General features: G+C 48.7%; 1 protein-coding gene across 3 annotated transcripts in view; it reads right to left on the bottom strand.

Moving 5' to 3' along the window:
- Positions 1-275: 275 nt before the first annotated feature.
- The window catches only part of kif26ab (kinesin family member 26Ab), a 267,250-nt gene continuing 253,027 nt past the window's right edge, over positions 276-14,498 (bottom strand). For all 3 annotated transcript variants that reach the window (XM_038777909.1, XM_038777918.1, XM_038777931.1), the window contains 4 exons: positions 7,019-7,212; positions 6,493-6,516; positions 6,186-6,336; positions 276-1,720 (listed from right to left, as the gene is read on the bottom strand). In XM_038777909.1, the coding sequence (XP_038633837.1) occupies positions 1,542-1,720; positions 6,186-6,336; positions 6,493-6,516; positions 7,019-7,212 (548 nt within the window). In that variant the 3' untranslated portion in view covers positions 276-1,541. The remainder of the gene's footprint in view (positions 1,721-6,185; positions 6,337-6,492; positions 6,517-7,018; positions 7,213-14,498) is intronic.

The raw sequence follows: 14,498 nt of genomic DNA, 5'->3' as shown, positions 1-14,498 counted from the left end.
CACTGGCCAAGGATGGGGCACATCTACTGCCATAAAACACGCTGCGGGGGGAGGGGAACAGAATATTCCACCCAGATCTTAATCTCAGCTTAATCTCAGGTGGTCAGGAATTTTACTTTGTTCCAGTTACTCACAATAGATAAAAAAATACAGTTTAACTAGAACTAGACATAGGTTTAAAAAGCTGTATCATCTTTGATTGTCAGTGCAATATTAAATATGTATCTTAATGCTCTCTCGTTGTAAAATTTGAACTATGAAACAGAAACATTAACACCAGTGGACATGTCATTTATTCACAGAGTAAAAGCTAATGCAACTACCATAATATACATTTATACAAAGATTCTGAAAAAAACCTTTTACAAATAAAATGGCCAGAAAATACCATTCACAATGAATTGCGATACTGTATTTATTATTTCTTCACGCAAAATTGTTTTTGTTTGGCAATAATTCATCACAATAGTTGCTGTTGTCCAGTACTAAAAAGAAAAAAAAAACTTACACAAACTTTTATGCAATGTTCAAATAGCTCTTCTATCAAATTTGTTGCTATTTTGCAGAATCCTGAGATGCAATATTTTTAAACAACATATTAATCGTTTCAGAAATCAATACTGTTATTATTTTGTAAACCTGTTTTTGGTTTCTAAAAAAGAGTATATAAATTTCATCGTCAATAACTTACAATATTGGATTCACTATGCAGAGTCACTCTGTGGTGACACTGGATTGCTGCTGTTAGCACTACATCCCATTATTGGGCACAGTGACCTCTCTACTGATTTATTTATGACTGGTTTAAAAAACTAGGAATTTCATTCCGCCCTTCTGCTTCAATAGCAGTGTGTACAAAGGAGTGGCTCAAAAACAGACAAGGTTCCATATAAAAAACATCTCCCAAAAATCATTTCATTTTATAGTATGCCTCAATTAATGAAACTTCAAAAAGAAAACGCTGACAAAACAGAATAAGGTGGAATATTAATGCTTGTGGGAATATTCCACAATCGAAAACATATAAACGGCTCTCCAAACAAGAAGGCAAAATCCGAGATGTGAACATAATTTACTTATTGCTTTGCTACAATGGATTTTTTACATGTCATATAAATACAATATACAATATAAAATAAGCAATTTGTTTCAGTGTTTACTTAGGTATGCTGGTTTCTTTACTAGCACCAATGCAAATAAATCAAGTGGATCTAAAAGGCACTTTAAGGTTTTTCAGTTCTTTGTTCTTCTTGGTTTCTGTTGCCTTCTTTCTTCCTTCAGGGAAAGGAAATTGTTCGCATGAACAGTTTAAGCTTTCACTCTGTTTAAGCTCTGAGGCACTGTATTGATTTACACAGCTCACCATCAAGATTCACTGCCACCACATCAGCTCTCTCTCAACATTCTCTGCCACCTTCCTCTGTCTCCACATTGCCAAACTCCCCACAAACCCAATTCCTTAAAAATCTTTTTGCTTCACGCGCTGGCTGCTTTCACGGTGTAATGACCTGGTTTTTATGCTTTCCCAGTAGTGGCCGTCTTTAAACTTGCACTTCCCTCAGTCCATCATTCACTTCAGCGATCACGCCAATATCAAAACAGGTCACCATCATTATCCTTGCCTTGCATAGGTTGACACGTTGTTCAAGCTCCTCTGTTACCTCTTCCAGTGCCTCCAGGTACTCGAGGGACTCTTTATCCAGGTCCAGGTCAACCTCGACTGTTAGCAGAGAAAGTGGAAGCAGTTCAAGCAAACAACAGATGACAAGTGCACAAGGATTTGTAATTCAAAACCATGACTTTTGCATTTTAAACAAATATATGAAGCATCTGTGGACGGTCAGTCTCTTTTTCTTTATCCCTTTTTTAAATGCATTTCTTGCCTTCTCTTTAGCTACTTACTAATCTGCAGCAGGAGTTGGCATGACACACTCTCTGACAATAGTCTTCTGTAATCAGCCACTAAATGGTGCATGAGAGCAGGCACAAATGGCTAGGATTTCACCTGTTCCTCCAGTCCTTAACCTCTGCTCATTGACACAGCTGAGATTGGCAATTGGAAACGCATTGGTCAACGGCAACACCCCGACTCACCGTGACAGAGTGTATGGTAAGGTTCCTCTTTTGGCATATGTACGGGAGAGGTGAGATAAAAATGGGCTCAATTCCTTTTTATTACGCACTTTGCACCAAGCCAATACTAGTGTAACTTTGGCAAAAGACCAATATCAACCTATAATGACTTAGAACAGGCCTTTGGGATTGGCCAATTGGAATACGAGTTCCCTAATTAGTGGGCCAATCAGGGAACCTCTTCTTTATATATAACAGGGAGTGTCAAATCCTCTGCACTCCCAGTGTAGATCGCAAGCTGAATGCACCTGGTTGTACTGCTGTTGGTTTTGTTAGTAAAAAGTGGGGTGGGATTCACCCCTACCCGGTGGGGCGGGGGTCCTGGCGGGACAGAGTGGCGTGAACCACTCTGGCGTCGGGCCGCCCCAAAGGTGCGGAATCATCTGCACCTTCAGAGGATAGGCCCGCCCGGGAGTGGTTTGCGCCCTGCCGGCTCGCGGGAAAGGGGCTTGGTGCCGCGCCAAAGGGCCTCTGCCGGTTGGCGCAAGTTGTTGCATGCGCAGGAGCGCCAGCGTGTGCTGGTGTCATGCCCGCGTGCGCGGAGAGGGATTTGTTTCTGCACCGGGAATGGCGGAGGACCACAGCCTCTGGTGCGGAAGAATAGAGTGCCCCCACGGCACAGGCCCGCCCGCGGATCGGTGGGTCCCGATCGTGGGCCAGGCCACTGTGGGGGCACCTCCCGGGGCCAGTTCCCCCCCCCCCTCCCAACCCTCCCCAAGAGCCCCAGAGCCCACCCGCGCCGCCAGGTACCGCCGGTAAGGGACCTACTCCAATTTACGCTGGCGTGACCAGCAATAGACTAGAATGGGCGGGACTTCGGCCCATCGCAGGCCGGAGCTTTCGGGCAGCCCCGGCGGCCATTGAGTCAAGCTGGACCCCGCCATTCTCCAAGGCAGGTGGCGCGACTCACGCCGGGAAGGTTTTTTTGGGGGGGCGGGAGAATTAGGAGGACCCCCGGCGGGGGGTCGGAGATCCCACCCGAGATTCTGGTGAAGGGACTTCTTTCTGCCTCCATGGATTTATTACACACCTGTGATGTCAAGTCCTAAAGGAACATTTTTAACCATTTACAACCGTTCCTTCAGTAGCTCTGCTAATTTTCTATTGAATATATAGCAGGTGCCAGGCAACACCCCCCTCCCCCCATTAGAAATTCTACATAATCCTTTCTTAAAATACAAAATCATGGGGTAGTTTTAAAAAAAGATAACTTGGAAGAGTAAATCCTTTGTAGAATCACTTGCTGAAGGAAATATTTTCTATACTGTGCAGGAAACATCATTCAATTATTTATTCTATTTAGCTTTATTCTTTATCCATGCAGTATATCCAGGCCAATTAGCAGAAGACCAATGACAATGGAAATAAAGGCTCTTATACATATATAAATTGGTGTAAATATGTTTGAATTCATCATCTTCCACGCAACAGTTACATAAAGGGACTTAGCATGCCTCATCCATTGATTAATCATTAACAGGGAGTAGAATATATTGCGTGTCTGTGCGGAGTCTGCACATCCTCCCTGTGTGTGCGTGGGTTTCCTCCGGGTGCTCCGGTTTCCTCCCACAGTCCAAAGATGTGCAGGTTAGGTGGATTGGCCATGCTAAATTGTCCTTAGTATCCAAAGTTGCCCTTAGTGTTGGGTGGGATTATGGGGATAGGGTGGAGGTGTTGACCTTGGGTAGGGTGCTCTTTCCAATAGCCGGTGCAGACTCGATGGGCCGAATGGCCTCCTTCTGCACTGCCCTCCGTACAGATTAAATTAGCAACACTACTTTTCACTATTAGTTTGTAAGATAAATACGATCAATGCATCACAATTCTTTAATATTTTGTTAAGGACCCTTTTCCATTCCAGCTGGGTGCTATGTTTCGACATGTTTCATCAGGTTCTGAGGCCTATTACTTAATCCTGATGTGTGCCATCTAAAAAGCATGAGAGCTGACAACGGCAGTGAAATCCGTCCGGGAGAAACAAGTGACAACACCAACACCAGACCCATTTGAGTATTGCCCTCTGTAATTGTTTCTCCGGCACACAAATGTATATCTACCCCGCCCCCCCCCCCCCCCCCCAGTCTCTCTCCCCCCCCCCCCCCCCCCCCCCCCCCCCCCAAACCAACAGATGCCTACTTATGTGTTGTAAATAATTTTGCCAAGTGTACAGAGTTGCTGCTGTTGAGCTGGTGCATAATACCTTATCTGTTACTTTATTTGATTTTTTATTTGTTTCTTATTATTACTTCTCTTTTTTTGTGATATGTTTGTGTGTTCCCTTCTCTTCTCTCTATCTATATATATATAAAATATATATATATATAGATATATCATATCCTGTGTACATAACGGCAAATACACTTTGTTCAAAAACCCAATAAAAAACATTTATAATAAAAAGCATGAGAGCTCACTGATTCACTGAGGTTTTGCAGGTGCACAAGCCAATGTCAAGCCTTACAGATGGTTAATGGCTAACTAAGTGAAACAACTGAGAGAAGCTAAATTGCCCGTAGTGTCCTAAAAAGTAAGGTTAAGTGGGGTGGGGTTGTTGGGTTATGGGTATAGGGTGGATACGTGGGTTTGAGTAGGGTGATCATTGCTCGGCACAACATCGAGGGCCGAAGGGCCTGTTCTGTGCTGTACTGTTCTATGTTCTAAGCTCGCTTTACCATCATTACTACTACACCGCCTTGGAGCCTAATTAATTGCAGACTGGGAATTGAACCTGGAATGTTCCTGTTCTTAATGGCTCATCTACTTTCCAAGTCAACTGAGTTATCAGGGCAGCTTCAATGAATGCTATATTAACAATGGCTTCATCCAACAGATTGGTCTGAATTTCCTTGGAACCCCTGGTCGAGGAGGTGGCAGATAACTCTGGCAGAAGAATCCCGGGAAGGGGCAGGAAAATACCTGATCGGAAGAGGGATTGTTCAATGGTGCCTGCAGGAAGCGATACCACCATCCGTCCCAAACTTGGCCAAAGACGTTCCGAGGAGGGAGGACTGCTTCCCCACTGGAAACCTCATAGCACCTGATTCCCTAACCACTCAAAATCTGGTCTGATATGACAAACTCGTATCCAGGTCGTTTCAGATTCAGACCATTGAGGTGTACAATCTGAGTTATGGCCTGCCAGATCGCAGAATCATTTGTCTCAAATTCTCATGAGGCTGTCTGGTGGATTTTTCTGCCGTCATCCCTTATCACCCCCACTGTCTCAGCCCATTTAAGACTGCCGAGAAAACCCCCTACTGTAACAAGGACTACTCTTGGCATGAAGGTAAGTAGTTAACCCTGTATAATCTGGCAATGTCAGGCACACAGGTGCCTACTCAACCTCTCCTACATCATCACAATGGGCCCACAGATTCTTGGGCCGATTATTGATGCAGCAGGACATTTTACCCTTCCGTAACTCTTGAATCAAGCATCAATATTTATTTTTTTGCAGTTATTAAACAGAACTAACATTTTTCCACAGTGAAGAACCAGGAATCCACTGAGACATCTCAACAAAAGCTGCAGAATTTAGCTTTGGCAGATTTCAGAGTTCTCTTTCAAAATCATAATTGATCTCTTGGATTAAGAATGTTTGACTGTCCACTTTACATGCAGTATTAATGTTTAAACTGTTCTCTTTGCTGCTCATTGTTGATGTCTGCATGAGAGCTCTTCCACTGTGAAACAATCTACCAGATTGATCATATTTACATAAAATCCTCAGTTTGCTCCTTACGTATTGACAAGTGAATGCTTACTAAGACGGAGGTTTGCACCTGAATTCACCAGTCCATGACATGATGATTTTCCAAAACCAAAGAATCAATTAGGCATGCCCTTTTTACCTATTCAGTTTCCCTCCTGGGGTTCGATACATGTGTGCATATTTCACACCCAGCATAACATTGTATATTTTCTGCTTAAGTTACGATTTGCATTTTGATTGCAAAGTAAATCAACTTTGCATTGATATAAAGAATGCACATCTATGTCCCCTTGCCCGTTCTGTTGTTTTGTTAGTAGAGAATGCTATCTAGTGTACTTACACTCTGATTTCCACTTCTCAGGATCCATCATAAGCCTGCTCTTTGTATCCTCCAATTCCTTTATCAATAACTCATGCTTTGCCTTTAGTTCCCTGATGCGTTGCTGTCGCTTCTCCAGAATCTTCAGTTTCGTGTTGACGTACAACAGGCCCTGTCGGCACACACAAAAATCACCCTCTGTTGCAGGTCAAACAGAATAGCTGCAAATTGTTTTGAATTTTCCAACTCTTTAAGTTTTAAGCATTTTGATGAAGTCACAAAGGGAACAAAATGGATTGAGCGCAAGAAATCTGCAAGAGGTCCTCACCTTGTCAACATCTTGGAAAGGTTCCTACGGCATTAATGACAAAGGACAAGGAAGAAAGGGGGAAAAAAAAAGTTAAGGTGGCAAAGTCTGTGGAAAGATGACCGTAGATATTGTGCATAATCCTTAGTTAATTGGGAACAAATCAGATTATAATACTGCTGATGCATTATAATTTCAAAGAGCACACCTTTCCTCATCTGTAAAGGAGTTAATGATCCTGGCATAGAACGGCTATAAAGTTTGATAAAGCAGGCAAAGACGGTAAAGGTTCATTCATAATATATTCATAGATTTTCTTCAGTTACACCACCTCTCCTGGCTAAGCAAGATTAATTGTGAATAGTAATTATTTTTATCTCCTCTTTGTAAGGGCACTCCAACATATGCGTTGTAAAATTAATAATTATAGTAATTTAATTGCAGTCAATCTCCTGGATGTAATTGTGCTCTGTCTCTATTTAAGCAGCCATTCCTCACTGATACCATAATTTAGATTGTCTAAACTTGTTGTACTAAATGTACTGACCTCAGTCTCCTCCTGCCTGTGTCTCTGTAACCGTTCCACATCATCAATCTCGTAAACCTTAATTTCGAATGACTCCTTCAAGGTGCCTGGCAGAGGTGGCAAGTCCACCCATTGCCCAGTGGTGCTGGCTGGCTTTCTTCCCAAGGAGGAAGTGTCGGGCAGAGGGGCTGGAATCAACCGACGGCGCTGGGTGCCTAGAATAAAAAAATTAGAACCATTGTTTATTAAACAAAAGATTTCTTGCGAGATTCCTATTGACCCACAACGCTTAGCAAAGAACAACCTTTCAACAAAATTAGAAAGGTTTTGTGACAAAAGCTCATTCAGACCAGGCGAGCAAGTCAGGAAGTCTGAAGGCAATGCCTTCACCTTGACGGCTGAACTATGATTGCACTCTCCACAACAAAGTCAAATTTTATGGGTCAGCCATAAATCTATTCAAATGTAATTCATACTCCGTTATCGAAATCTTTAACATGTTGGAAAGCTTGTCTGTGAATTATATCAATAATACTGGTGCATAAAGCATTTTATGTCTCAATGAATCATATAAATAGAGGCCATTCTACCCTCTTTGAAAGAACTGCCCAATTAGTCCCACTCCTCATAGATCAGAGATCATAGAATTTACAGTGCAGAAGGAGGCCATTCGGCCCATCGAGTCCGCAGTGGAAAGAGTACCCCACTTCAGGCCACACCTCCACCCTATCACCACAACTCAATGACCCCAGCTGACATTATTGGACACTCAGGGCAATTTAGCATGGTCAACCCACCTAACCCGCACATCTTTGGACTGTGGGAGGAAACCGGAGCACCCGGGGGAAACCCACGCAGACACGAGGAGAACGTGCAGACTCCGCACAGACAGTAGCCTAAGCTGGGAATCGAACCTGGGGCCCTGGAGCTGTGAAGCATCGGTGCTAACCACTGTGCTACCACTATGCTACCGTGCCACTCATACCCTTTCTTCTCCCTTTTCCACCATTCTCTGGAACAACAACTAGTATATAACATCTTTAATGGAATAAACTATTGCAAGGCACTTCACAGGAGTATTATGAAACAACGTCTGACACTGAGCCTCATAGGAAGATAATCGGCAGATGGCCAAAATCTCGGTGAAAAAAGGTTTTAAAAAGCATCGTAAAGGAAGGAGGAGGACAGCTGTAAGGGGGGGGGGGGGGGGGGGGGGGGGGGGGGAATGGAATTTCAGATCTTAGGACCTGGACAGCTAAAGGTCGGTCCACCAGAACAATTATAATTGGGACTGCTCAAGCGGCTGGAATGAGATGAATCCAGATATCATGAAAGATTGTGGAGCTGCAGACGATTACAGAGATAGGGAGGAACTTAAAAAAAGGGATGAAAGGACTTCCGGTGATGGGGATAGGCTGAGAAATCGCACATCAGGGGCTCTCCTCCTGTGACCCTGAAAAATAGGCACCTTTTGCTCGAAGAACACCAGCAAACAATACAAATCATCCCCACACCACTAATAAAACAAAGAAAGTAGTAAGGATGCCGAAGTGGAGACCAGGAGTGGAAAAAAGCCTGGACAAACAGCAATCGGCTGAACCGACTGGTGCACGAGGCAGCGGAACCCGGGACTTTGCCACAGCGACAGGAACCCACTCACCGCACGAGATGCCCCCCCCCCCGCCCTATACAGGGGATGGGTGGAGGATCTTCCTCTCAAGAGAGTTAAAGGAACACCAAGAAGAAACAAAATTGACATACAAGCTGCGGTGAAGCTCTGGTGGCCGAAGCTCTGGCGGCCATGCGGGTGGCTCTGGACAAAGCCGAAAGGCGACTGGAGGCCCAGGAAGCAACAATTAAAGATCTGGAGAGGGCTGCAATGAACCAGGGCCACCGGATAAGGAGATGGTAAGGCTGGTCGCGACACAAGGCAAACAAGACGGGGGGTTGGGGAGAGGGAAGACATCATAAGGGGGAAATAGGTGAAGAAAGATGGGAGGGCATTAGACTGGCTACAATAGGCTACATGTGGTGACTGGAAACAAAAAAGGAGCTGCAAGCAACTGCTTGGGATTGTCCCTGTACAAAGGAAACCCCGGAGTGCAGGGATTCATCCACATGGCGAACGCACAATTGGCGGCCATTTTGGTGGCCCCTGGACAAAGGAAAGTCCGAGTGCAGGGGCACATCCACCAGGTAAGTATGGTGGGCCTCACAGGAGCTGGGGGGTGGGGGGGGGGGGGGGGGGGGGGGGGGGGACAAAAAAACCCATCAGGATAGTCACCTAGAATGTCAGGGGGACTTAACTGCCCAGTGAAAAGATCCAGAGTCTTCACCATCTGAAAAACATGAAGCCGACATAGTCTTCCTCCAAGAGACACACCTGAGGGCGAAGGATTGACTGCGGGTAAGAAAGGGCTGGGTGGGACAGACCTACCATTCCTGCTGTGGGGCGAGGGCCGGGGGGGTAGTCATTTTGCGAAATAAGCGGACGATGTTCACGGCGATAAAGACCGTTACGGACCCAGGGAGGCGGTACATCACAGTCAGTGCTGTCCTAGACAGGGCACCGGTAGTCCTCATTAACATGTACGCTCCCAACTGGGACGACACGGAGTTTATAAAGAAGACCACGGGAGAATCCCCGACATAGATTCGCACCGACTGATCAGCGGTGTGGGGAGGGGGGGGGGACTTTAACTGTGTACAGGATCCACAGATTGACAGGACGAACCCCAAAATTGGAAAGACCTCCAACATGGCGAAGAAACTATTCATGCCTATTCATGCAGCAGATGGGGCGGTGGATCTATGAAATGAAAATGAAAATCGCTTATTGTCACGAGTAGGGTTCAATGAAGTTATTATGAAAAGCCCCTAGTCGCCACATTCCGGCGCCTGTCAGGGGAGGCTGGTACGGGAATGGCATGGCGATTCACCCACCCAGGGGAGAAGGAGTTCTCCTTCTTCTGCCAAGTACAGAACGTCTATTCATGGATTGACTTCTTTGTAGTGAGGAAATCGGTGCTTCCAGGGCTAGAAGTCGCACAATCGTAATCTCCGACTATGCTCCATATTATATGGATGCGAGGTTGTCGATAGGCCATGCACAATGCTCCCTATGGAGGTTGGACATGGCCCTCCTGGCCAACGAGGCTTTTTGCGAGAAAATATCACAGTCCACAGACGAGTACATTAATAATAATAATAATCTTTATTGTCACAAATAGGCTTACACTAACACTGCAATGAAGTTACTGTGAAAAGCCCCTAGTCGCCACATTCCGGCACCAGTTCAGGTACACAGAGGGAGAACTCAGAATGTCCAGGACTTGTGGGAGGAGACCAGAGCACCCGAAGGAAACCCACGCACACACAGAGAGAACGTGCAGACTCCGCACAGGCAGTGACCCAAGCCGGGAATCGAACATGGGACCCTGGTGTTATGAAGCAACAGTGCTAACCACCGTGCTACCCTGCCACCCTAATAACCCGAATGGGGAGGTCTCACCCTCCACGTTCTGGGAGGCGCTGGAGGCTGTGATCAGGGGTGAAATTATTGCTTATAAAGCACGAAGAGATAGGGAAGAGAGGGCGGCCAGGCAACAGCTAGTCGATTCCATACTGGAATTAAACAGCTGATACTCCGAGGCCCTGAGCTGGTGGAGTTGAAAAAGCTACAGATGGACTTTGATCTGTTCGCAACAAGGAAATCAGTGCACCTACTCTTCCAGGCATGGGGGACCCAAATGAGCGTGGAAACAAGGCCAGCCGCCTGCTGGCACACCAGCCGCCTGCTGGCGCATCAGCTGAGAAAGCAGGCAGCCAAGAGGGAATTAGCACAGATCAGGGGCGAAATTCTCCGACCCCGCTGCCTGGGGCCGCCTAAAATCCCACCCCCGCCGTGGCAGAGATTCTCCGCCACCCGGGAAGTGGCGGCGGCAGGAATCTCGCCACTCCGATCGGAGATGCCCCTGCGGTGATTCTCCGGCCCGGATGGGCCGAAGTCCCGCCGCTGGGAGGCCTCTCCCGCCGCCGAGGTTTAAACCACCTCTGGAACGGCGGGATCAGCGGAGCGAGCAGGCCCCGGGGTCCTGGGGGGGGCGGGGGGGTGATCGAACCCCGGGGGGTGCCCCCACGGTGGCCTGGCCCGCGATCAGGGCCCCCCGCTCAGACTCCGGGCCAGTGCCCTGGGTGCACTATTTTCCTACGCGGCCGCCACGGCCTCCGCCATGGCGGAAGCGGAAGAGAACCCCACATCGCGCATGCGCCGGCAGTGACGTCAGCGGCCATGCGCCGACCGGCGGAAGCCTTTCAGCCAGCCCCGCTGCCGGGGGCGCCGGTTTTTTGCGCCAGTCTTCTGGTGCAAACCGCTCCGGCGCGGGGCTGGCCCCCAAAGGTGGGAGAATCCCTGAGTGGTTGGCGCTACTCCGCTACGCCGGCACCCTCCGTCACGCCGGGTAGGGGAGAATGCCGCCCCAGGGACACCAGAGGCAAATTAGTAGCAGAACCGGACAAGGCATCAAAACGTTTGAGACTTTCTACCAGGGGCTATACACCAGGGAGCCCCCAGCAGAGGACTTGGGGATGAAACAGTTCCTTGGTGGATTGGACATGCCAGTCGTGGGGGAGGACAGGAAACGGGGCCTCGAAGCACTGCTATAACTGGGAGTATTAGTTCCATTCGGGTGTGGAAGGCGCCGGGACCGGACGGTTTCCTGGGGGACTTCTATAAAAGATTTGCGACAGCACTGGCCCCTCACCTGTGGGAGATATTCACAGACTCGCTGGCAAGGGCTACACTGCCGCCTACACTAGCACAAACCTCAATCTCGCTGATACCTAAAAAAGACAAAGACCCAATAGAATGCGGTTCCTGCAGACCCATCTCGTCTCTAAACGTTGGCGCAAAAATACTTGGCAAGATCCTAGCCAAAAAGCTGGAGGGCTGCGTAGCAGAGGTGGTTGCAGAAGACCAGACGGGCTTTGTCAAGGGTAGACAGCTAACATCGAACATCAGACGCCTACTGAACGTGATCATGGGCGGGATTCTCTCCTAACTGGCGGGGCGGGCCGTACCGACGCCATGGAGTGACCTGAACCACTCCGGCATCGGACCGCCCGGAAGGTGCGGAATCCTCCACACCTACAGGGGCTAGGCCGGCGCCGAACAGCTTGGCGCCGCACCAACCAGCGCCGAAGGGCCTCCGCAGGCCGGCGCGAGTTGACGCATGCGCGGGAATGCCAGCGCATGCGAAGGGGGAGTTCTTCTCCGCGCCAGCCATAGCGGACCATTACAGTGACCGGCGCGGAGGGAAAGAGTGTCCCACGGCACAGGCCCACCCACGGATCAGTGGGCCCCGATCACGGTCCAGACCACCGTGGGGGGCCCCAGGGGCCAGATCCCCCCACGCCCCCCCCAGAGGACTCCGCAGGCCGCACACAGAGCCATGTCCCGTACTGGTTTGATTTACGCCGGCAGGACCGGCCAAAAACGGGTGGCCACTCGGCCCATCAAGTGACGGAGAATCAGCAGGGGGGTAGCTGCAAACTGCCCCCAACAGGCGCAACGTGATTCCCGCGGGGCAGCGGGGCGCGATTTACGCCGCCCCCCCCCCCCACGCGATTCTCCGGCCCGGCGGGGGGGTCGGAGAATCCCGCCCCATGAGTCCATCGGGGAGAGAACACCGGGGTCATCATCTCCCTGGATGCAGAAAAGGCCTTTGGCAGAGTCGAATGCAAGTACATCAGAGAGGTACTGGAGCAGTTTGGGCTTGGAACAAGATTCACCTCCTGGGTGAAACTCCTGAACAACGCCCCCACGGCGAGCTTACAGAAAAATGCCACTATCTAGGTCCTTCCAGCTGCATCGGGGCACAAGGCACGGATGGCTGCTATCTCCGCTGCTGTTCGCCCCAGCGATCGAACCATTAGTGAGCGTACTGAGGGCGGGAAAGAACTGGAAGGGAATCCGGAGAGGAGACAGCGAGCACAGAGTCTCGCTCTATGCAGATGACCCGCTTCTCTACATGTCGGACCCGCGAAGCAGCGTGGAAGGAATCATGGTGTTCTTGAAAGAGTTTGGAACCTTCTCAGGCTACAAACCTAACTTGAGCAAAAGTGAGATCTTCCCGGTGAACCCGCAAAGGGGGAGGGGCAGAGCTGGAGGGTCTGCCGTTTAAAACAGGTCCGGCACAAATTCCGCTACCTGGGGATCCAAATCACTCACAACTGGACAGGGGTCCACAATTGAAACCTGACCAGCCTGACGGAGGAAGTTAAAAAGGACCTGCAGAGATGGAACACCGTTCCCCGGCAGGGAGGGTGCAGACGATCAAAATGACCGTACTGCCCAGGTTCCTCTACCTGTTTAGATCCATCTCGATCTACATCCCCAAAGCCTTTTTCAACTCACTGGATAAACTGATTATGGCGTATGTAATCGGTGGGGGTTGGGAATGCAAAGATCCCAAAGAGAGTACTGCAGAGAATGAGATCCTTGGGTGGCCTAGCCCTCCCAAACCTGCAATGTTACCACTGGGCAGCGACCGCGGAGAGGATAAAAGGGTGGATAAAGGAACCAGAAGCCGGGTGGGTGCTTACGGAGGAGGGCTTCTGCAGAGGGACCTCCCTCCGTGATACCCACGATGACACTCCCATCCCCACCTAATAAATATTCAACAAGGCCGATGGTGGTAGCAGCACGCCAGTCGTGGAACCAACTGCAACAGCAATGTCCGATAAAGCCACTGATATGTTGGGTACTCTGGATCTGTGGAGACGGCGTTTACCTTAGCAGTAACATAGACAGGCTACCAACACTTGTAGAAGTACAACTCTATTTTATTTAACTAAGAGCTGTTAAACATACTTGCACTGTGGGTCAACACTATGTTAGATTGACTGAAGACCTATGCCTAACCTGACCAGCCTACATTGCCAGCACATGGTGGATGTTTGTGCTACTGACTGCGGGCTCTGTCTGTCTCAGAGGCTGCATCCCAAATGAGCGGGAAAACTAGAGCCCTCTGGCTTTATAGTGACCGTGCCCTAACTGGTGATTGGCTGCTGTGTTGTGTGTGTTGATTGGTCTTTCAGTGTGTCAGTCGGTGTGTCTATGCACCATCATACACTTGTGTGTAGATTATGACAGCCCCCATCTACAACAACCACAGGTTCACACCGATGACTATGGACACCACCTTCAAAAGGTGGAGACAGGACGGGGGGAAGCTGACAGTTAGGGATTTTTACACCAACAGCAGGTTAACAACGCTCGAAGACCTGACTGAAAGATTCCAGCTGACGGGGTGAAATGAACTTAGGTATCTACAAATCAAAAACTTCTTACAACGGGAGACAGGGACGTATCTACGACCGCCACTACAATCACTGTTGGAGGAATTGCTCGACGTGGACATCTCAGGGAAAGGCAGTGATGTGTAAGGACGACTGCTAAGGGGGGCCAACACCCAACTGGACGAGGCAAAGGAAAAATGAA

The sequence above is a fragment of the Scyliorhinus canicula genome, chromosome 2, assembly GCF_902713615.1.
Source record: "Scyliorhinus canicula chromosome 2, sScyCan1.1, whole genome shotgun sequence".
NCBI classification, from domain to species: domain Eukaryota; kingdom Metazoa; phylum Chordata; class Chondrichthyes; order Carcharhiniformes; family Scyliorhinidae; genus Scyliorhinus; species Scyliorhinus canicula.
The sequence above is the reverse complement of the archived record's forward strand: the minus strand, read 5'-3'. Positions and strand labels throughout refer to the sequence as shown.